The sequence below is a fragment of the Suncus etruscus genome, chromosome 3 (assembly GCF_024139225.1).
Source record: "Suncus etruscus isolate mSunEtr1 chromosome 3, mSunEtr1.pri.cur, whole genome shotgun sequence".
Lineage (NCBI taxonomy): Eukaryota > Metazoa > Chordata > Mammalia > Eulipotyphla > Soricidae > Suncus > Suncus etruscus.
The window spans coordinates 45211070-45235091 of NC_064850.1; the positions used below are offsets into that span (position 1 = coordinate 45211070).

Genomic DNA, 24022 nt, shown 5'->3' on the forward strand with positions numbered 1-24022 from the left:
GTCTTGGGTGGGTCTGGGTATGGCTGCTAAACTTACTCCCATAAAAGGAACATGAACTGGTCCTGGTACCCCAGGAGCAACCAGGGTCCAGTGTGCTACCTGGCCAGTCCTTGCTCCGCCACCTCTGAGCACCTACCTTGGTCCAGCGGAATGACAGGCACGTCCCTGGGCCCAGGCGAGATGCAGAGCACCCGGCTTCCATCCACTTGCCCCTCCACCTCTGTCAGGTTCCCAAAGGCACAGGAGACCCCCACGGAGAGACTTGGGGCATCACTGACCACTAGGGATAGCTGTGAGGAGCAGAGGAGAGGACAGTGGAAGGGGGTGACTAGACCCGGGTGATGTGGATGTGGGCACTCTGCCAGCTTTCTTAGATGTGTGAGACAATGCTACAGCCCCAGGAGCCTGAATTCTGTAGGGGTTGGGTTCCCTTGTGTGGGCATCCAGCCTGTGGGGCTGCTGAGGTTCCACAGGGGCAACACCCTCAGTACCCACCATCCAGGGGCCAGGCAGACTCCCACAGGCCTATGGGACAATCTCATGGTGGAGGCTATTGCCTCGGTTGGGGGTTCCTGCTGTGTCCAGGCTGTGCCATTGTCAGGAGATTCAGGCCCTGAGTCTGTGCTAGGGAGACCACATCCCAGAGGGAGAGGATGGGAACATCAAGAGCAAGAGCTGAACAGCTCTGGAAATGGCATAATATGTGTGTGGGGCTATGCCAGGAGCTGAGACTGCTCCCCAAACAGAATGTACTGGCTCTCTTGTCCATCCATCTGTTCATTCATAAATCCACATATGTCCACTCACTCATCTATCCATTCATCCACTTGTTTACTATCCATCTATCCACCCCCACCTACCCATTCATTCATCTACCATCCATCAACCCATCCATCCATCGACCCACCCACCCATTATCCATACATCCACCCATCCATCTATCCACCCACCCACCCATTGATCCATCGATCCATCCACTCATTCATCCATTCACCTACCCACTCACTCACCCATTCACCCACCCATGCACTCATCTATCCATACACCTATCCTCCCACCCATCCATCCATATACCTATCCTTCCACCCACCCATCCATACACCTATCCATATACCTCTACACCCACCTATCCATCCACTTATCCATCCACCTATCCATTTATCCATCCACCCACCCATCCATCCATCGATCCACCCACCCATCCACTCATCTATCCATACACCTATCCTCCCACCCATCCATCCATACACCTATCCATACACCTCTCCACCTACCCATCCATTGATCCATCCATGCATTGATCCACCCACTCACCCATCTATCGATCCATTAATCCATCTATCGATCCATTGATCCATTCACTCATCCACTCACCCATCATATACCTATCCTTCCACCCATCCATCCATCTATCCATCCACCCACCCATCGATCCATCAATCTATCCAACCATCCATCCATTCACCCACCCACCCATCCACTCATCCATCCATACACCTCTCCACCCACCCACCCATCCACTTATCCATCCACCCATCCATCCATCTATCCACCCACCCACCCATCCATCCATCCATCCATCCATCCATCCATCCATCCATCCATTGATCCACCCACTGTTAATCCATAAATCCACATCTGTCCACTGACGCATCTATCCATTCATCCATTAGTTTACTATCCATCTATCCACCCCCATTTATCCATCCACCATCCATCCACCCACCTATCCATCCATCCATCAACCCATCCATCCACTCATCCATCTATCCACCCACCCACTCATCCATACACCTATTCTCCCACCCGTCCGTCCATACACCTATCCATACACCTCTCCACCCACCCATTCATCCACTTATCCACCCACCCATCCATCCATCATCCATCTATCCATCCATCAATCCAATCTATCCATCCACCCACTCATCTGACCATCTACCCACCCAACCACCCAATCATCCATCCACCCATTCCTCCATACATCTACCCATCCATTCATCCACCATCCATCTATCAATCTATCTAACCATCCATCCCCCATCCATCCATCAATCCATCCATCCATCCATCCATCTATTCATCTATCCATCCATCCATCCAACTATCTGTTCTCACATCCATTCATTTGGTTGTCTTTCACACTTGTGGATCCTATTGGAGTCACAGCACAGACCAGTTGTGGAGTATAGGAGCATTCCTGGGGGGGCTGTTTCACTCCAGGGGAGCAGTAACCCAGATGCACTACTGGCCGAGGGAAGGAGACCAGGACTTGAGGGACCATGGGTGCTGTGTCTGATCCTTCTGGACATGGGAAAGCCTGCCATTGCTCCACTCACCATTCGGCGCTGCTCAGACACAGAGATGCTGCTGGGCTCCACTTGGAGCCGCACACATTGGCTGAGGCTGGCTGCGAAGCGGTAGGGCTCCCAGGCACGTGGACAATGGTCCCTGCGGGAGCACCTGTGGGCAGAAATGGATGAGAGACTGCACCAAGGAGGCAGAACACCCCAAGGGATGCCCACCACGGGTCCCCCAACAGAAATCTGCCTGAGTGCTGGGATGGCAACCACATGGGGCATTGGGATGGGTGCTGCTGCCTCTCTACCTGTCCCTCTGCTAGTTACAGTTCAGTCCTGAGACACTGAAATGTCCCAGAAAAGGACAGGCTGGGCCTGTCCCTCCTTGCTGGCTGCACCTGGTACATGTCATGTGTGTGGAGACGCTGAGATGGGCAGACATGAAGACACATGGTATAGACACTGGGACAGGTGGGGCAGGGTGGAGACAGGTGTTCAGATGCTGGGACAGACAGGACAGACATGGGGCAGACACTGGGGCAGTTGGGGACAGAAGGGACAAGGCCTGGCCACCTTCTGGTCCCGGAGCACCTGCCAGTCCTGAGACCATTTGGGCATTGAGTTAGCCCTGCCGGCTCTAACCCCAGCTTCAAAGGAAAGGTTTGGGGACAAGGGACAGAGCTATGAGAAGTGGGGAAAGAGGAGATGTGGGGTTAGGGAACCCAGAGCCACCCTGAAATGGGGATGTGGAGCAACATGTCTGGGGGCCTCAGCTGTGACATACAAGCAGTGTACCCTCTGAGGAGTGGGGGAGGGAGGCAGCTAATAGAGCTTCCTTCAGGGCCAGCCCCACCTCAATGCCCCTGGGAGGCACCTAACACCCTGGCCCAACTCAGTGGGGCCCATGGCGGTCACCTATGGCCCTGGGGAGCAGGTACAGCTTGATTCAGGCCCTCTATGAGGACCCATGCCAGAGCCAGGAACCTGTGGGGGCCCTAACCTGGGGCCTCAGCACTCCCCTCAGGTTTCAGTGCTCAGGGATGGAGACTGGCCTTGTAGCCCCAGCTGAGCGCTCCCTCCCCTTTCCAGCCTCCCAGGTGCATGGGTTACTTACATGCTGTGCAGGGAGCACCAACCACAATGGGGGTCCCCCGCACTTAGGCACTCCACACACGTAGTATACTGCTCACATGCCTCCACCGGTACCCGTGTCACCTGCGGGTAAGGACAGTCAGGAAGAAGACAGGCCTTGGATCCCACAGTTGGGAGCCCCAGGATGGGGCCATTCCCTGGTTTGTGGTGTGTGAGTGTATGTACACACAGGTATAAAGTGTGTATATTGTATGTATATGCATGTACGAGAATGTGCGTGTTGTGTGCATGCATGTATGAGTCTTTGTGAATATGTGTGTGTGTGTGTGTTTATGTGTGTGTGTATGTGTGAGAAAGGGGAGACTGCCAGCTACCAGGGCAGGAGGGAAGCTTGTGGATCAGGTCAGAAGGCATCTCTGCTCTCATAAGACCTGATGGTACCCGGATGCACTTCCATGGTCTCCCCGCCATGGCCAAGCCCCTCACATCTGTCTCAAAGGACAAAGCCCAGCCACGTCCCACCGTTGTCCTCAGTCCCAGCCCCCAGCTGAGTGAAGCAGGCATCTGGCTGCAGTGGGAACTACCGTGCCCTCAGCTCAGCCGCCGTCTAAACACAGCAGCTCCCAGCAGCTGGCTGCACTGAATGGGGCTGTGTGTCCCTAACAAAGCCACTTTCTCAGGGGGCCTTGGACACCGGGGAACTCTCCAACAAGCTCCTCACTGCTTCCCGGGCCTCCTCGAAGGGGTTTTTTAATTAGCTGAGTTGAAGAGCAACGTGAGAAGGGAAAGATGGGCGGGTCTCACCGGAGCACTTCCACGAGCTAGGGCAGCCGCATCCGGATACTCTAGGCCCCACACACCCTTGTCACCACATGCAACTTATCCTAGGATTCTAGTGCCCACTGCTAGCCCTGTGGGAACCAGGACAAGAGGCTCTGGGTCAGGGTGGCGAGGCTAGGCTCAACCCATGATGCACCTTCCTGGTGCCCAACATGGCCAGAAGCTGGGAGTGATACACAGCTAGACCCAGGAAGTCAGAAAGTGCAGAGTTCCCATGAGTGGGGTTGCAGGCAGCAGGGTTCAGGGGATCAAAAGGAAAATGTTGCATTTTCCACACATGCAAAAGGCTCACACCATTCACTGCTCTGGCTCCCAGGAACTGGGCCTGCCCAGGTTATTGGTCTGTTGGGTCCATGTCCTGATTAGAGGCTGAGGACAGGAATGCTGCCCCCAGGGCTCAATTTCTGTGGGAGACCTGGAATAGGTCAGGAGTGAGGAGCATTTGGGCTGGTGTGGCCATGGATATGATTGGTCCCTCTGATACACAGATGGGCCTCTAGCACCTGCCCGAATAGTATATGGAGTGTGGGTGACCAGGGCCCCACAGCTGGACTTGGCCAACCAGAGTTGCAGACAAATTTCTATGTGCATTCATATTTCTATATGTCCATGCAACTGTGTACCTCTATATCTGCATCTGTGCACCCATGTTTGTGTATGTGTATGTGCACCAATGTGTCCTGCATATGTGTCCATACTCCTCTATGCCCACGTATCCTTGTTCTGTACATCCAAACATCTGTGCATCAGCATGTTTGTTGGTCTGTGAAACTGTACGGCTGTGCACCAAAGTGCCCACACATCATGCATCTGTACACCTGTGTCTATGTGTCTATGCATCTGTGTCTGTCCTTGTGAATCTGTGCATCTATGTGTCTATGGGTCTGTGAGTCTGTGCTTCTGTGTATCCGTACATCTGTGCGTCTATGTGTCCTTGTGTCTGTGTTTGTGAGGCTGAGGCCAGAGGAAGTTGATGGACATTTTGGGGCTCCTCCCTCCTTTCAGAGCCTGCGGGCCCTCAAGGACCAGAGCCATGCTTGGGATTTGGCAAGTCATTCAATCCAGGAGCAAGAACACGCAGGCAGTGACGCAGCACAGGTACAGCCAGAGAAGGCCCGGTTCAAGTAGGTGACTCTCAACAGGGCAGGGTGGGCCACTTCCAACCCAGGTGTGACAGGAACCTGCTGGCCCGTGTGGCCAGGCCAGTCTGCGAGCAGTGAGGACATGGTTCCTTTTCCTGGATTGTGGCCACCATGTGGGGCGGCACCATCAGTGCTGACTCAGACTTAATGGGACACCATGAAGCCTTAATTTGTGTTTGTTTATTATGATTGCATTTTAATCGTGCCCCGGCCCCCCCTTGGTGCTGGGCCGGGGGTGGCTGGGCTGGCAAGAGTGTGTTGCTGGGAATGGCAGGGTGCGCCCCACCCCACGGGGGCTCCACAGCTACTCTGCAGGGCCTCCATGCATGAGGGCTGCATTCCTTCTCGCTTGGTCGTATCTCCTAATTACGCCTCTAATGAGTGTAACTGTCCTATTAAGTCATTTACTTAAGAAATACTCTTAATTAAAGGTGACTCACGCTGAGCTTTTAGATCCTGGGTCTGGGGGCCTGGCTCTGCCCATGCTGGGAAATGCCTGAACCTTGTGGGTGTTCTCAGGGCGGAGCAGGGGTGGTGAGACAGAGCTGGGCTGGGGTGTCAGGGGTCCCACCCTCCAGCCCAGGGCTGATGCTCCACATCTCAACCTCTGGCCAGGCAGTGACCTTGGGCAGGTTTGGGGTTTTTCTGTGCCAGAGACAGCAGGAAGCCGGGTATGGGCATGGGCCAGAAGGCAGGTGGGAAATGGCATCCCAGACACGCTGGGCACAAGGGTGCCAGCTCTGCGGCTCACTCAGAATGATCCACGGGGCAGGTGGGGGTCACAGGGGTGCTGAGAGGAGTTCCAGACAGTGAAGACCACAGGGCAGGGTCTCCCAGACAGTGAGGCTGATAGAGAGGGCCAGGCAGGCAGTCAGCAGGAGCCTTCACCCCACAGAGGAACTTCCTTAAATCTCTCAAAGAAAGATGACCAGAAGGGCAGGACTGGAGCATCTCACCTGATGTTTCCCTGGACCAAACCTATGCCCTCACTCTTCCCAGCTCCCTCACCCCTCCCCTGCTACCTCACTCCTTTCCATCTCCTTCACCCTTCTCCTGAGTCCTTGCCCCACCCTTGTACCCTCATTCCTCTTCTGAGGCCTCATCCCTGTCCTGTGCCCACATCCCTCCCCTGCACCCACACAGAGGCAGCCAGAGCCTGAGAGGGTCAGCCAGGAGATAATCGAGATGCAGGGTCTGGGGGCAGAGCACAGCCTAGGCTTGGGGTCAGATCAACTGGCAGCTGAAACTCTCTGGGAGCCTCCAGTGCCTCCTCTACCCGTGTTCTAGCAAGCATGTTTGGAACCCCTTCATGATTTCGAGGTCTGAGGAGTTCGAAGCCCACAGGCCACACCCGGGAACTCATGCTCCTCCTGAGAACACTGTGTCCAGCCTGGCAGCACTGATAAGAACTCTGGGCATTGTGGGGCAAAAACACAGAGGAACCAAGGGAGCAGAGGCAGGAAGAGGCTGACCCTGAGTTGCCAGGACATATCAGCAGAAGACCCTAGACTCTAGCAGGAAGGAGCACAAGAGCAGGGAAGACTTCCCAGAGGCAGCATCTGTCTGCCAGGTCATCATCCTCAGCCTGGGTTGCAAACAGGAAGCAGAGCAGGAAGAGCTCTCTGCCTTGAGGGGGTGCGGGATCTGCCACTGGCCAGTGCCCTCTTCCTGCAAAGCCCTACCACTGCCTCCAGGCAGCCCTATCTGACCAGCTCAGAAACCTCCAATTGCTTAGTCGTGGAGCTGAGATGGATTTTTACTTGCTAGGTTGCCTCCAGCACCAACTTCTACATCCTCATCTGAGACCTCCCTGGACCCTGCACCTGTTTCTTGTACAAAACAGGCCTATAAATACCTGGTGTGGGGCTGCTGCTGCCGCCGTGAGACAGGCTTATTTTAGGCTCCTCAGGAGCTCACGAGGAACAAGGGATTTTCTCAGGGGCTGCACTTGGATGACGTCTGCTGGGGTGAAGCGAGGTGAACAGGCATTGTGGGGTATGGGGGTGGCAGGCGATGCTCACTACTGCAGTGTTAGGCACTCCTGCTATGGAACCACACTGCCATGGATCCACACTGCCACAGAACCACACAGCCGTAAACCACATTACCTTAGAACCACACTGCCATGAAGCCATACTGCTATGGGCCACACTGCCACCGGCCATATTGCTACGAGTCACATTGTTTTGGACAGGTAAGCTCTAGAGGCCTAGCCTGGGGTATGTTCTGCCCCCAAATCCTCTCAGAGCAGTAGGCAAATGGAGGAAGTCTAGCTGGGAGAGGGCTCAGCTCAGTGGTGGAACTACAGGCTTCTCTCCTCATAGAAGCTTGGACAATGAAGAGAGCAGAGACAAGGGGTTGAGGAGGCTTTCCAGGGCAATACCGAGTAACCTGGAGAAGGATTCTCCGAGATTTGGGTTATGACTGATGTGATTAGGCGCTCGGTGAACACAAGTGCTTGGCTGCACTTATCAAAATGACAGTTTTAATCAGGACATTGCTGAGGCGGCATTAATGGGACAGCACAGGGAAGGGAGAGGCAGACAATACTCTGCTGACCCCAGGCCCACTGGACATGCAGTGGCTCTTCCCTATATCTGGGCCTCTATGCCCCAGAGCCTTGCCCTGTGTCCATGCTGAGTGGTCCTAATTGGGCATCTAGCCACAGGGCAAAGTATTCTGTGGCAGTTACCTGAGGGCTGACCCACTTACTCAGTGGGACACCTGTCCTCATAGCCTGCAGGTACTCATAGGCCTGCCTAGCCCTGCCCTGTGACCCCCATGACCTGTGACCCCCACAATCCCACCACCTGGTCCTGACCCTGGGCCACTGACCATCCAGCCCAGAACCTCATCATGTCCCAAATGGAGCAAAGACGGAATCAGTGACCCACGGGAAGAGTGGGTGGGTCGTAGGTAGACATGCTCCACACTGATCTCATTTTGAGAGAGCATGTGAAACACACACATGTGTACATATGAGCAGGCACGTGGCTGACACACAGCACATGGCTAGCATATGGCTAGCCATCACTGGGTCCTAAGCAGCCCCCGAGGTAAATATAGAGAACCCAAGCAAGCAGGCAGGAGCAGCACCACAGCCATGCTGAAGACCTTGTCAGGGGCTGCGTCCTGAGAACATGGGCAGGAAACTCGTCTGCTTGGGCGAGATTTGGGTCTCCTGGTGTTCCCGTCTGCTTTTGCTGCCCTTTGCAGGAAAGAGAATTCTCCACCCCTGGGGTTTGATGGGGGCAGCATCTCCTCTAGGAAACACCCCAGCAACTATGCCTCAGGCTGCCCTCCAGGCTACAGTTGCAGGGTGCCCCCTCCCCACACAGACTCTCATGTACTCTACAGCCGGGTAGGCTGAACCCCGGCCTAAGGACAGGCGCAGCTGGCGGCACAGCTGTTCTGACACCTGGTTCCAATTTCAAGCTCAGAGACAGAGGGGGAGGTAGGAGAGGGGGAAAGGGAGGCAGAGGGGAGGGAGGAGCCCCGGGCGGGGGGCACTGGGCAGGCAGAGAGGCTTCAGAGGGATTGACAAAACACCAGAACCACATGGACAACACCTGAACATGGTCCGGCTCACTACCCTACACCCCAGCCTCGCTGTCCTGATCATCTGGACTAGGGGAGTCAAGCTTAGGGGATCAGATTCAGGGTGATACCCCTCATGGCCCCCTCTCCTGCTGCTGGAACTCAGAACTGAGTTGAGCTCATGGGAGTAGTTGCAGAGCCCGTCCAAGGCGGCAGGGGCAGCGTCTGGCTTGGGTCAGGAAAGGCTACAGGATGTGTGGGTGGCAAGGAACCCTGCCAAGGGCACAACACGCCCGGCATAGCTCCTGACATGATGTCATTTTTGCAGAACCTCACATCCTACCACTGGGTGCATTGCGCGCCTTTCCTCAGAATGCTCCCACCTCAGAGGTCCCCTAATTCAATGTGCTCCTGCCTCAGAGTGCTACTGCCTCAGATTTGTTCCTGCCACAGAGGTCCTTACTTTAGAATGCTCTTGCCCCAGGATGTTCCCAGAGGGGACAGGGGAGGTCCTGAAGAGCAGAGCAGGGAGCTGCCAGTCACCCCTCAAGGGACTGTGGGCTCTAGGTTCAGGCCTGCATCCTCTACTCTGCTGCCCAACCCTAGGGGGCCAGTGTCCTCTGAGTGGCTCCAGGGTGGCCAGGTGACTGCCCTAGCCATACAAGGAGGCTGACACTCACCTGGTGCTCAGACATAACGTAGAGGTAGCGCTGGTCGATGGAGAAGGCCATGTCCCTCAGGATGGGGCTGCGGTCCTTGAGCACCGATACTGTCTCATACTGGACACCTCCATGTGGTGGCCCATCAGCCCGGATCTGCAAGACAGTAAGGGTGGTCTCAGCGGGGGCTCCTGCCACAGGGGGTCACTGCAGCCAGGCTTGGCAGGAGCCAGGAGCTGCATGAGTGTGCATGTGTAAGTGTTCGTGTGCATAGACGTGTGTGTGAGTACAGATGAGTGTAAGTACAGATGAGTGTTTGTGTGTGTTAGAGTACAAGTGTGTGTCTATGACACACACATGCAGCTGTGCTGGGCTATGTCCATAGCACATGTGCATGGCTGTGCTGGGCTTCACGGGTAGCACATGTGACAGCATTTGCCAGAGGCTGAGGCCTGAGCTCTTACCACCCCAGGAAGCCCTTATGAGGTGCCTGCAGCTGCGTATTCAGAGCTGCAGAAAGATTCCAGCTTAAGTTGGTTTTCTGGCACTTCATGACCCAAATTATTTATAGACGGCAGGGCCTGTGAGCCTCATCCCCGAGCCCCACACGTGTTCACACAGAACAGGGGTGGCTAGTCCCTGGGACAGGGGCAGTGTTCCCTAAGCAAGCACACCTGGGACTCAGACCAAGAGAAGCCAGAGGGGTCACTGAGATGAACTCAGGGCCCCTCTCCCCAGGCGCACACACACATGCAGAACCATCTGTCCCCGGCACACGCATTCACACACCCTCCCCTGGCACATGGATGTTTCCAGTATTTCCCAGAGAGCTGTCAGCTGTCAGGGCTGATGCCTGGAGTCTGACATTCCCACGCACGCTCCTTCTGCTCAGTGCGGCTCAGAATCTGCTTAGATCCACCTCAGGGAAGGCTGTGGGCTTCCAGAGTGCCAGAACAGGGGCCTTTCACCTGAGGGGCTGCTCTTAGCTGCTGCAGCCAGGTGGGACAAGAGTCTGAGAGCAAGAGCATGACTCAGAGAGGGAGGACGAGGGGTACAAATAAGGGGGTGTGGGTGAGCAGGTGCAGGGGGATGTGAGGAGGTGTAGGGTGAGGTGAGGGGTACAGGGGGAGTTAAGGGGTGCAGGTGATGCGAGGGGTACAGGTGAGGTGAGGAGTACAGGGAGAGGTGAGGCAGTGATGCTTCTCATGAGTGCTGAACTGCTGTGACCCAGTGTCCATCTCCGTCCATCCATCCTTCTGTCCTCTGAGAAGACTCCTTGGCATGCCCACTGGCCCCAGGATGCAGCTGAACCCCGAGGATCTGGACCCTTGCTCCCAAAGGATTGCACCCCAAGCCCTCTCTTCCTTTCTTTTGTGTGATGCTTTATACCTCCCTCTGCCCTCAGAGCACTTAGAGAGAAGAATGGGGCAGCGGAGCTCTGACCTCATTCTGTCCCTCTCACAGTGCCCACAGGATAGTGCTCTGACCATCATCACCAGAGCAGCAGGGCTCCTGTGCCTCCAGCAGGGCACCCCAGGCGTGGTCACAGGTAGGGAGAGGTGCCTGCAGGGAGCTACTGGGCTGGGTCTGGTGTCCCAGTCAAACATGGGGCACGAGGGAGGGTTATGGGGGGGGGTTGTTAAGCTGAGAGAGTGATCTTGGAGGTGCTATATGGCCAGCTCAGCCTGGTCAGCCCCCAGGTCCTTCCTGGGACCCTCCTGTGAGTCCGATTTCCTATTCAAGCGGGATGGTGGTACTTGAGTCCTGAGCCCTGTATTGGGACTCAGGTTCCCAGAGCAAACCTGTCCCTGTTCCCAATCACAGACCCTTCTGAAGCCAGAACCACTCTGAGCCCTGGACAGGTGAGTTACCAGCACAGCCTGGCTCCAGAACCTGCGTCAAGGCTGCTCCCAGGTAGCTGGCTCTGGACAGGCTCTGAAGGGGCTTGCAAGGGGCCTCAACCCAGCTGCCACCTTGGAATGTGGGAACCTGACCCGGCTCCTGACCCCCTTCCAGCCTCTTGCTCCCAGGCCCTCCCTCAGCACAGGGCCTGGTGGACTCTGATCAGACCCAGGAGTCTCAGAATTGTAGGGGGAGCCTACTGGGCAGAGCTGACTGGGGGTGGGATGTGCAGCACAAAAATAGGCTCAGAGAGCGGGTGTGTCTCCATGCTGATGATAGGGGGATGACATCCTTTTTAGCACCCACACGGCCTCATGGGCAGCCCACCTGATCCAGATGGACTGCCCCTGGTAGTTGATTCTGCCTCCATTGACTGATATTTTCCTTAATGACTAATTCTGCTGAACACAGTATGGGGAGTTGGGATGAGGGTCGTAGACTCACAGTAGCCCACATGATCAGAACAGTGGGTTCTGTGTAGAGGAGCCACTGTGGAAGGTCATGTCCTGGGCAGCTCTGAACCCTGCCTGCTCGCCCAACCCCTGCATCTTCTAAGCTCTGTTCTCTCCTCAGGGAAGGACTGGGTTGGGCAGAGAAGCTCAGACTTGACTAGTCCAAAGCATGGACTTGCAGCTTCTTACTGACCCCAAGTCACTCATAGGCCCCAGACTCTGCATTTCCCACGATGGGAGGGGCTATGCCCCTCGGCTACCCCCTCCCTGTCTGTAGGTGGGCACATTGTCTCCACATCATTCGGCTGTTGAAACTGCTGTTCACGGCAAGTCATTTTCTCTCCTAAGTACTCCAGGAGTTTTTTCTCTTATAAGGGAAAAATCCAAGGTCTGATTTGCAAGCCTGAATTTTACCTTAAAGAGACAGACAGAGCATCACTTGTCTTCCTCTGAGCTTCAAGGGAGGAAGAGGAGGAAGAAGTGTAGCCCAGCCTTCCTGGAGACTGGGGTGGTGAGTGCAGGGACCCCTGTGTGGGTGAATCAGGTACTGTCGCACAGCATGGACTCAGCACCTGAGACCACACAGCATTTGCAAGCCTGGAGGTCAGGCAACAGAGATGTGGCCGCAGGGATGGGCTTGTGCATCAGCTCACTTCCCCTCGGTGACCCCTGGCCAGACTGTGCCTGCCCATGTGACGCTCCACTCCACAGTTATAGACTCAACCATGTTACTGCAGAGCACATGGCCTCTTGGCTGCTCCCACTGCCATGGGCTGCAGGCGCCCCACGGTGCTGAGTGTCTCCTGTCCCAACTGACCCCTACAGTGCCCAGGAATGCTACTGGACATGTGGGCAGAGCTCAAGCCAGCTTCGCCCCGAGCTCCTACTGGTGGGGTCTGATGGGTTTGAACTTGACCTGAAATGGAGCCTGGCCAACAGCATTGATCATTACTGCTCCACAGTCAGATCTGGAGAGGGAAGGAACTAGGGATGGGAGCTGGTAGCTCTCCTCTGACCTGGATATCAGAGAAGCAGATGAATATGCTGTTGGGAGCCTGATGGAACTGCCTCCAATGAATACCATGGGGCCTGAGTAGGCCTGGAACCAGGTAAACCTGAGCTGGGTGGGGTCTGCACTGGGGCAGGGCATCAGCTGGATGATGCCTGAGTGGAGTCCCGAGTCTAGGCAGGACCTGAGTGAGCGTGGCATGCAGAGGGCAGGCCGAGTCAGAGGAGGACTCTCAATCTGGGTGGTGGGTGGGAGCATCAACAACAGAAGTGTGTGCTGGACTGATTTCTGCCCCATGCTGCAGCTAGATGACACCTGGCTCAGGCTCTGAATGTCCCCATGAGCAAGGCCCAGCCTCCACCATCACTGCTCTGGTTGCACCGAGCCTGGGTTGCTCCCACTTACGCCCGCTGCAGCCTTTCAGCCCCTGCCACGGCCTCATCGGGAAAGGAGAGGCAGCTGGCTGGACCCCAGGGCCTTCTCAGGTGACGGCACAGAGCCTGGCGCCAGGATTCTCATGGGCGCAGCAGCTCTGGGGCAGGATGGGGCCTGTGGGCCCACCCATGGCCCTGCCAAGTTCTAGGGTGCAGCTCCGGTTCTGCAGAGGCAGCACAGCCAGCTCAGGCATAGAGATCTGCAAGGGAGATGTTGGCACCAGAGCAGCTAAAGCCTGTTGGTGAGGGAGGGATGGAGGAACAGAGGGAGGATGGAGGAAGGGAGAGAGGAAAGAGGAATGGAGGAACAGAGCGAAGAAGGATGGAGGGACAGAGGAAGGGGGAGAGAGGGAAGAGGATAGAAGGAGGGAGGAAGGATAGAAGGATGGAGAAGCCCAGACTGCAGAGACCCCAAGGGAGGGTCCTGAAGCTGCAGGTGATGGGGGGACAGTCAATCTGATCATGCCCCCTCCTCACATGTCAGCGACCCTTGCAAGAGGGTGAGGGCTAGCTTAGGAGGAGGGCAGAAGTTGAGAGACAGGCTCCTACCTGTGTCTCCCTCAGAGCTGTGGCCTGGACACATGAGGGGCACTATGCTTTATTGCTGGGGCAAACCTGGGGGATCACAGGTCCCCTTAGTGTAGTATCCTCATGATGGGAATGTGCCTGTGCTCAGCATCCAGTCTGGTCTAGAGAACTGGTGCCCATGGGAACAGCCCTCAGGCAGGGGTCGAAGTGTCCCCTGGAGGTCCCTGGAGACCCCAGGAAGGCTGGAGAGTTTGCATGAGATAAGAGTCTCTCCTCTGGAGTCCTCACATCACCTCTGGGGGAAAGGGTACCCCCTTGTATGAGGACACAAGAGAACCCCTTATACAAGGGCAGTGTGGCCTGAACTGGGGTGGGGTATGTGAAGAGGATCCAGCAGGGTGGAGGAGGGCCCTGCTTCTCCCTGACATAAAGGCCAGTCTGGGAGGTCCCACTATTGGACATAGGGCATTGTGCCCTTCACAGTCCTGAGAACCCCAACACAGGAGTCTCCCTATCAGTGCTATTGAGGGCCTAGGAGATGCTGGGCCTGTGCCTCGGCCTCCCTGTACCTCAGACTGTCCTGTGGGTCAACTCACAGGCTGACCCCAGAGAGATGCTGAGGGTCTATGTGTAGAGTGGGTGACTGGCCCGGGCAACAGCCCCCCCCCCAGCTTCCGGTTGTCATCACAGCCTTGATCCCCATTCTTCGCAGCAGGAAATCATTCTAGCCCCAGGCATACAGAACAGTGAGCAAACACTGCAGATGGTGGTGGTGGTGGTGGTGGTGGTGGTGGTGGTGGTGGTGGTGGTGGTGGTGGTGGTGGTGTGTGTGTGTGTGTGTGTGTGTGTGTGTGTGTGTGTGTGTGTGTGTGTGTGTGTGTGTGTGTGTGTGTGTGTGTGTGTGTGTGTGACCTACATCAGCTCAAGTCATTATAACAGCCAGGAGAGGGTGCAGAGACTTCAGGGGAGCAGGGCTTTCCAAGGACCCCAGAGCGAGGGGCAGTGGCACAGAGTAGATGTAGCACAGAGAGAGTGGCAGCTAGGTGGTGAGGGAACCCTCAGCAATGCTGCTCTGGTAGTGGGGGCCAGTGTAGATGCTCCCCCCATATTAAGGGCCAGGGCCAGGGGCTGGGTGCTGTGGCCAACCCAGGTGGGGCTGCTCTCCAACTGGAAGCTGCATTTCAGCCCTGTACCAGCTGGAGCCTTGTCGGGATCCCAGAACTCCCAGGAGTCTCATGTCTAACCCAGCCCAGGGCACGTTCCTCAGGCCCTGCCCAGACTGCAACCCCCCCTTTGCTAAAACTCACTGTGAAGAGACCTCTGACCTCAGCCTGTGTTCTCGAAGTCCCGCCTCTTACCTGCCCCAGAGAGGGGCAGCTCAGTCGTGCAAGAGACAGGGGGGCAAAAGCCGTCCCATGCCCCATGCAGGGAGCAGAAGGAGGTCAGACCCTTACCCCCCTTCTCTCCATATAGCAGCAGGAGGATGGGGAGGGGTGTGTGAGGAGAGACAGAGTCAAGATCCTCACTTTCAGGAGGAGGGTGGGAGAGAAACCGGGGACAATGATGATGGGAAATGTGCACCGATGAAGGGTGTAGGACACTGTATGACTAAAATTCAACCATAAACAACTTTATAACTACAGGTATGTATCTCAAAGTAAATCAAGAAGAAAAATACAGATTGTACATTTAAAATCTGCTCTATGTGTGAATTTAAGAATATTCTCTATAAAGAATAAAATGTAGGTGGTGGATAAGCAAAAAAAAATAAATAAATAAAAGATGTTCAGTTCCACTTCTGTCCCTGTAAACTGTTCCCTTCTCCTACTCCCCACGGCCTCCCTCCTCTGTCCTTCCTACCTCCCTGCCTTCTCCCTGTTCTCTCTCCTTCCTTCCCTCTTCTCTCCTTTCTCCCACCCTCTCTGCACTCCTCCTACCCTCCTCCTGTTTCCCTCCTCCCTGTCTTCCTCCTTACTCCTCTCTCCCTCCTCCCACCTTCCCTGCCAGCAGTGGAGACAGCCAGCAGGAGCTGAGCTCTGAGGAGAAGCCTGAGGTGGGGCCATGATTGCTGACAAATAGGTTCTGCCTTGCCCTGATATAACTGACAGGCCACACCTACCTTTCAATTCCATCAGGGCAAGGCAGAACCTATTTGAGGTGAAGGTGATGGTTGGATATTGGATACAGGGTTGTGGGGCCCTGACAAATAGGACACTACACAGTCAATTCCAGTTGTCACAGGACCGACTGAGGAGAGCACTCAGGGCAGGGGCCAGGGTAGATGCCATCCACAAATATGTGCACAAAATGCAAACATATGTGAAGCACAACTGTATATTTGTGCATACAATACATGTGCATGTACCAACATAGCCCCACACATGTGCACACAACATACAAGTGCATGTATACTCACACAGTATGTATACCTCTACACACACCATACTTGTGCATATATACTCATACACAGTGTGTATACCTATAACTACAACATACATGTGCATGTACCCACACAGTCCCCCACATGTGCACATAACACAGTTGCATGCTCTCCTGTGCAGCTATACACACACAGACTAGCAGGGGCTCAGCCACCCAGGCCCTATCCCCCTGCCTTGTGCCTGTCCCTCACATTCCCATCTTCCCCCTGGATCCTTGAACCCTCCAGATCCTTCCTGCAGGGCCAAGATCCAAGGGCAGCCTGACCAGGAACCTAACCAGGAGCCCAATCAGGAGCCTGCCTAGGAGATGGACACCAAGCCAGACACCAAGGTGTCCAGATGGAGCTGCTCAGGCCCAGAAATTAGAGGAGCACCTCATGCAGAAAGGGAGCATCTCCGTCAGCTCAGCTCAGGAAGCACCTCCCACAAAATGAAGAAGCTCCTTCATCTCAGGTGGGGGTACTCCCTCAGGTTAGGGAGAACCTCCTTCAGCCCAGGGAGCACATCCATCAGGCTCAAGAGCACCTCTCTCAGCCCATGGAGCATCTCCCTCAGGTCAGGGAACACCTTCCTCAGTTCAGTGTCTACATGGCTATAGTCACACAATCACAGAACTCAAGTCCTGGCATCAGCTCCCTCTCCTGACTGGACTTTGCCATCTCCCCATCCCTGTCTCCACTGAGTAGAGCTGCCAGGAGCCCCACCTCGAGGTTCATTCCCTTGCACAGCCTGAGGGGAATCTCTGGTCACTGTGAACAAGGGGCCAAGCCCACTTCAGTCCCTCTGGGTGATACATTCGGGGCCAACAGTGCCCAGGAGGACCGGCCAGGATCCAATGGAGCCAGCAGAAAACATGGCACTTTCCCTAAGAGAGAATATGGGAAAGTGAGGGAGTCACGGCTAGGGACCTTCCTGCTGCTCCTGGAGTCCAGGGGCTGAGGCAGGGCTGGTGAGGCTTGGGCAGGCATGAGAACAAGCAACAACAACCCATCACAGCCAGCAGCCCACCCAGACACATAGGCCTGTGCAGTGCTGGCCATGCCAGGTTTATGAGATTAAAGGCTGGAGACTAAAAATTCAGCAGTTGGTGGCAAACATTATACTCTGTAACTCTGCCTCTAGTGGCAGCAAAGCATAGACTTGGGGGGGGGGGCAGAAAGCAGCCTGGCAGGCCTGAGGGACCCCCCAGTCCAGCCCCAGTACTCATGGCTATTGACCTCCAGGGAGGAGCCTGAAGGTCTGACCAGAATGGTTTCTACCTTGCAAGTCCCCCCAGGGTTCCTACAGCCTTGAGGCTCTATCCAGCCAGCTACACATGAACCAGAGAGCAGGGACTGAGGTGGGGGGCCCAGTGTGATGCCCAGCCCCTCAAAGCCATCCTTTCCTCTCTGCAGACTTGGCTCAGCACAGTTAAGGGACTATGGCAGACCCCTCGGGCTCTCAGGAGGATCCAAGGGCATCCCAGCTGCTCTCTCCCTGGATGCATCCACAGATCTCCCTGGGAGGCAGGTGGAGGCCCTGCAGGAGTGAGGGCATCCCCCCAGCACAAGCAGGGGCTCAAGCTCAGTGTGACAGAGGGCCACACTAGCTAGAGCATTGAGCCGGGCATCTTCTCAACCTGAGGGTGAAGCTGGGAGGCTTTTCTCCTGGACATGAGGTTGTGGGTCTGGGGCTTCTTGCCTGCCTGTGAAATGGGGCATGAAATGGGGACTCCAGCTCTTGGTGAGCGAGCATGGATGGCCCAGAACACAGGGCACAAGGTTCTTGAGGGAAGCCCAGAAAACTCTTCTCTATTTCCTGGGCTCCGCCAGTCATGGTGCTGTCACCCCAGCATCAGGGTTTCTCCCCCTGTACCCCCCAAAAGAGTATTTGCAATCTCACTTATGCCAGATCGCTTGGTGCTCAATTTGGGGTGCCCAAGGGCCATGGCCCCACAAACTCTGACCCAGCACTAGCACCTCCAAGTCCTTCTAGATGTCTCACAAATATGGTACCTCAGAGAGCAGATTTGGGAATACCCATGGACTTCTCTGGTACATGGAGCAGGATGGTTAAGGCCCCGAGACTGATGTTTCTCCTGGAGCCTGGAAGGCTTCCTGGAGGCAGATACAGAGGGCAGAAGCAGAGGAAAAAGCAACTACTGCCTCTCTGCTGCCACTCTCATACAGGACACTATGATTCTAAACCAGGAAGGCCCGGCTCTGGGCAACCCCTGAACCCACTTCCTAGCAAAGGCCCCTGTGAGTGACTGCTCCCCCTGCAGCCTTCCCTTAGCCTTCCTGCCTCCAGGGCCTTCCAGAGGAGCCGGAAAGTTGGGGGTGGGGGTAGGCAGGAGCATGTGAGGACAGAGCCCAGCCCTTCCTAGCTGAGGGGAGCCAGGCCCTGCATGTGAGCCCACATGGGCCCTGCAGATGGGGAGCCAGGTCCTGGGCATTGTCCTGTCTACCTGTTGCATGTCCATGAGCCCTGGCTACTATCCTGCTGTCCCTGTAGTGTGTGTCCTCATCAGCAGTGTGTGTCCACATTGGATCCCCGAAGCATGGGCTGTGGCACTGGATCCAACATGACAGGGCTGAGTCCCTGAGAAATGTCTGGAATTGGTACCTCTGCTCTCCCAAGTTCAGGTGCCCTCAGCCTCCCCCTTTCATGGCTCTGGGAAGAGGACCCAGGTGTCCCCCTACCCCTGTCCTGGGACCCTAGTGAGCTGGACAGCAGCTCTGAGAATCCTTATGGCTGTCTCCCCAGCAGCCCTAGGCCAGGAGCCTAGTATGCAACAGAACCCACAGCGGCTTGGCAGCCGGAAGCTGGGCAGGTGCCAAGTCAGACGAGGGTGTGGGTGCCCGTGGCACCCCCTCTGCAGGCGCTCAGGAGGGGGTGGGGGCTGGCAGAGCTGTGTTTACCGGCCTGCTCGGAGACGCTGAGTCACTTCCACCTCAGGAGCCAGCGGCTATTGTTCGGGCTCAGGAGGCCTGTCCCTGCTTTCCTCCAGCCCTGCCCTGTTCAGGCCAGAGAAGGCTGAGAGACTCTTGCCCCTGTAGACTGTGGTGGCACCTTCAGGAAAGGGACCTTGGCAAGAGCCCATGACCCTCCTACTCAGAGGGCCTGGCTGGAGCTGTGTCTGCCCATTACAGGACCCGGGGAAATCAGGGAGGGTAACGGACTGCAGTATTGGGGACAAAGGGGATCCCATGCCTGTGGTTGGAGCCGTGGGAGGAGGAGCCAAGCTGGGAGTGGTCCCCAGCATTCAGGGACCAGCTTGGTGGTCTGAACACTTGGGGGAATCGGCCGATGCCTCTGTCTGCCCTGACAGAACCCACAGAGTTGGGGTTCAGAACAGGCTCCCAGACCTTAGACCCCCCCCCCAAAGCCCCACTGCTCTCTCCTCCATGGCTGGATATCCTCACCTGCTGTCACCAACCTGTTTGACAGGCCGGGGTTTTGGGCCATACGGGATCACCCCAATCAAACTGCTGGCCACACTCTCACTGTGCAGAGCGCTGGTTGGGGCCCCTCCTGGACCCTGCCACTCTGCTTACAGCCTGTTGTCTCCTCAGTGGATCCCGTGTCCATCCCTTGGCCATTCACATGGCAGGTCCAGCCCTCAGTGTGCCCTGTGTCCACTCACGCTTGCTGGCACAGCCAGTCCCTCTGGCCCCTCCTAATAGTGTCAGGCCCAGAGCACTCCCTCCCCACTGTCCCTCTGCAGCCCTCAGAGATCCTATCTCCATCTCCTTCCTGCAAAGCAGCTTCCGAATTCCCAGGGACATGATGAGGATTCCTGGGGCCCCTCCCTGCCTGGGAGCTGGTCACGAGTGTGTGGGCACCAGATATAGCAGCAACACCCTGAAAATCCACTGACCTGTTCATCTGGGATCAGCACCCATGGACCCCTATCCGGGCACCCTTGTGCATGTGGGGCTATGTCTCCCCAGCAGCCCAAGGCCAGGAGCCTGGGATGCAGCAGAACCCACAAAGCGGCCACTCTCAGTTCACCAGGACACAGGAAAGAGGCATCTTCCAGACTCAGTTTCCCTACATGCTCTGGGGTTGCAGGGGAGGGGGGAGAGTGGACAAGGCAGGCTCACCCATACCTGGATTACCCAGAGCAGGGCTGGCCCCCTGAGTAGGGGAGGAGCACTTGAGACCCAAACAACGCAACCCCAGAGATCAGGTCAGAGTCCCATTGGTGCGGTCAGAATGGGGAGGCAGCCTGAGCACAGGGTCCCCAAGAAAGGCACCTATGTAGCACATGACCCAGGTCCCCTATGGTAAGTGCTGACTCAGCCCCCCCCAGGTCACTTCCTAAACCAGGACCCCCGTCACTCCTTGACACAGGACCCCTGTAGTCTCTCCCTGACCCAGATCCCCTTGGCCACCCTCCAACCCAACCTAAGTCCCCTCCTGGCAGGTTTCCAGCCTACCTTCTTCAGTTTGCCACTCTGGGTGCCCAGGAAGACCACGCTGTGGCTGTTGTACACGTAGGCGGCCACGGAGGTGAGGCGGTCGTGGCTGGTGGTGTAGAGGGGCAGCCCCTCCACAGGTGTGGACCCTCCCAGTGGCTGGTTGATGTCAAGGCCACAGAAGTCATCGTCAATGGGCACTGGCTGTAGGAGAAGGCCGTGAGTGGGTGCAGTTGAGGGTACTTCTCCATCCTGCCCATGACACCCAGATCCCTCTGGTTTGGCCCTTGGCAGGATAGCTGGGTCACAGGTCCTGCTGAGACTTGGCTTTGACTAGGGACTATAGAGGTCCCTGCTGGTCACTCCCTGCTGTCCTACCTGAGGTGGTATTGGCCAGTAACTCTTTCTGGTTCCTGACCTAAGCCATGTGGGGAGGGACCCCAGGGAGATAGAAGGTAAGAAGGGGTGTCAGTTCAGTTCAGATAGGCCCATAGTCAGCAGGCCTCCTGGACAGGCCACCTGGACAGACCCCATGAACAGATCCCTGCTGCAGCCATCAGGAGGCCCTGAAGGGTTGCTCCCACCAAGCATAGAACAGGCAGAGACAACCAGGGACCATCTCTGTGTACCTGGGGACCCCAGGCTGCTTCCCAGGGGTAGGTGTCAACCAAACTGCCCAGCATGCCTGACCAGAGCTGCTCCTGACGGGGTGGCCTGGCCCTTTCCAGGTGCCCCACCTTGCATTGAGTCCATGTCCTCTGGGACATGAGACCCCAGACTTAGGAAGCCCTAGAGCTAGCTCCTGCTGAGGAAAAAAGGTGCAGGGACCTGATATCATCTCTCCTGTCACTTGTCCGGGCCTGTCCCCACAGGCCCCTGGCTGGCTGCCGCCCCAGGCAATGGATCGGCTGCTTCCGTCCTCCCACATCCCAGCCTGTCCTCCCCGCCCCCGGACAGCCATGTTGCTGCTGCACTAGGGTGACTGGAGTCCCCAATACCTGCCCTTTCTACCTCATGGTGACTTTCAGGTGCGGGATTCCCTGGACAGGTGGCAGGCTCTTACCCAGACCAGGTTCAACATGCCCGGTGTCACCCCATGTCACCCTGTGTCACCCCATGCCCAGCATCATAGACCTGAGTGTGAACCTGGCTGAGGGGACAGCTCGCTGGACAGGACATGATGGAGTCACAGCAGAACCCACTTTCCAGTGCTCCCAGGGTAGCTTGAGAAGCTGTTAGTGTCATACTGCCCCCATCCACTTCTGGAGCCAGTGGTCCCAGCCCCCCCTCTCCCCAGGCCAGCCTCATAGGAGGTTCGAGTTTCCCCTCAGGGCCACAGAGACTAAGAGCACCTGCTCCTGACTTAGACTCAAAGGAGCTCCTGCCTTCTTATCTCATTCTGCCCATTCTAAGATACAGAAAATCCTACTCATGCTCCCTGGTGCCCACGCCAGGGAGGAGCAGCCACCCTCAGTCTGCAGATAGATGGGATGAAGGATGAGGGGACCCTGAGCTCTCAGCCCTCTGGGGGAGCTAAAGTTTCTCAGTCCAACCCTTAAGGTCCAGCTGCAAAACCCCCAGAGGCAAGGACCCCCCCCAGACTGAGGGGGATACCTCTGGCACCCACAGGAACCCATTTCTGATAACAGGGGGCTCAGCCCAGCCTTGTGCAGAATCAGGCTCGACAGTATGGTGAGCCTGGAGTACAGGAGCCTGGAGGCAATGCCAGGGGTGGGAACCAGGGCACCTGAGCAGAGGGAAGACCTCTTGGGTCCCTCACAGAGTGGTCCCGGGGTGTCCCTGGCAGGGTAGGGCTCACCGCCTTGGTGCACTGCACGTCTTTGCCCAGAAGCCAGCTAAGCTCCAGGTGGCCCTCGCCCTGGTAGCAGGAGCGTAGCCGCTCTGTGATGCGCTGGTTGACAGCACGCAGTGGGAAGGCACAGAGTGCAGAGTCGTCAGGTGGCTGGTGGTACTGTTTCTGGCCCTTGGAGAACACAGCAAAGAGCACATCTTCATGGCTGCTGATGTTGAAGGCCTGGGCCAGCGCAGTTCCCGGCTTGGCCAAGTAGGCAGCCTGCAGTAGCCGGTACTCCACGCCAGCGCGCGTGCAACCAAAGGGCAGCGACACATACGAGTGGAACTTGGGGTCATCCTGGCACAGGCGCACAATGCGGGATGTGTAGAAAAGGTCGCCGGCTGTGCCGAGGGGGCCACCCTCAGGGGTCTCCGGCTGCACCGTGAGGAAATAGACGAAGCCGCCACTGGCAAAGCCGTAGATGTAGAAGATGTCGAAGTGCGCCACGAGCGCCAGCGTGTCCGATGGGATCTTTATGAGTGACGACACGAAGTCACTGTGCAGCTCGTAGTCCAACATTGCAGCCGACTCAGGGTCGCGTGGCAGCTTGCGGCTGGACAGCGTGGGGAAGTAGTCCTGCTTGCCGTCCACAGCCGTGCCGATGAAGAGTGTGCCGTCGTGGCCGCGTGCACGCACGATCACGCCAAACATGGTGCCTGTGCGGTTGACGCTGGACAGGTAGTGCTCCTTCTTGTGCGTGGGCTCGCCCAGTGTGAAGAGGTCGGCCAGCCGCAGCAGCTTGCACACACCCTGGTACAGGCTGCCGCAGGCCAGCAGGCGCTCCTCGGGGTAATCAATGAGTAGCAGCTTGTTGACATTGTTGGTGAGTGTCAGTGTTTCCGTGCAAGGCTGCACAATGAGTGGCGGATAGCAGGCTTTGCTATCCTCCTCAGGCCCCGTCTTGTGGGCCACCTGAAGCGTCAGGTTGTCTGCCAGTTTGTACACCCGGTTTACAGCACCCACATAGACGGCACCCGTCCCACGATGCACCGTCAGGTGGTTGAAGGTCCAATCCCGGGTCTCGGCATGAAAAGTGCTGAACTGCGGAAGGGCAGCTGCTGCAGTGGGGGCTGGTGGCAGCAGCAGCACCCCAAGGGCTGCACACAGCAGCAGGGGTGGCGGGGACATTGCTTGTGTATTGCGGGCTCTTGGAGCTGGGATGTCCACCGCGGGGCCCTCACATGCTCCTGAAAAACAAAGTTCAGGGTAAGGGTGGGACCAAAGCCATGGCACTTGTACACACCTTGGGACGCTCTTCTGGCAGACTGTTTCAGGGGGCTTCTCATCTATTCCACACCCACCCCAGACACAGGGGGGCAGGGCACTGCAACACGGGACACAGAGGGCCCAGGGAACTGCACCCCAGGACAGAGTCCTTAGGCACTGCACCCTGAGACATGGGTGGGGGCAGGGCACAGGACAGAACCTCAG

The 24022-nt window shown here is 56.6% G+C and overlaps 1 protein-coding gene across 1 annotated transcript in view; it reads right to left on the reverse strand.

Moving 5' to 3' along the window:
• PLXNA2 (plexin A2) overlaps nt 1-23773 on the reverse strand; it is a 41171-nt gene extending 17398 nt beyond the window's left edge. Inside the window, exons 1-6 of the mRNA XM_049769774.1 lie at nt 22556-23773; nt 20758-20940; nt 9592-9726; nt 3415-3515; nt 2340-2463; nt 137-290 (exon numbers count right to left, since the gene is read on the reverse strand). Coding sequence (XP_049625731.1) covers nt 137-290; nt 2340-2463; nt 3415-3515; nt 9592-9726; nt 20758-20940; nt 22556-23719 — 1861 coding nt within the window. The 5' untranslated portion in view covers nt 23720-23773. The remainder of the gene's footprint in view (nt 1-136; nt 291-2339; nt 2464-3414; nt 3516-9591; nt 9727-20757; nt 20941-22555) is intronic.
• Nucleotides 23774-24022: the final 249 nt, after the last annotated feature.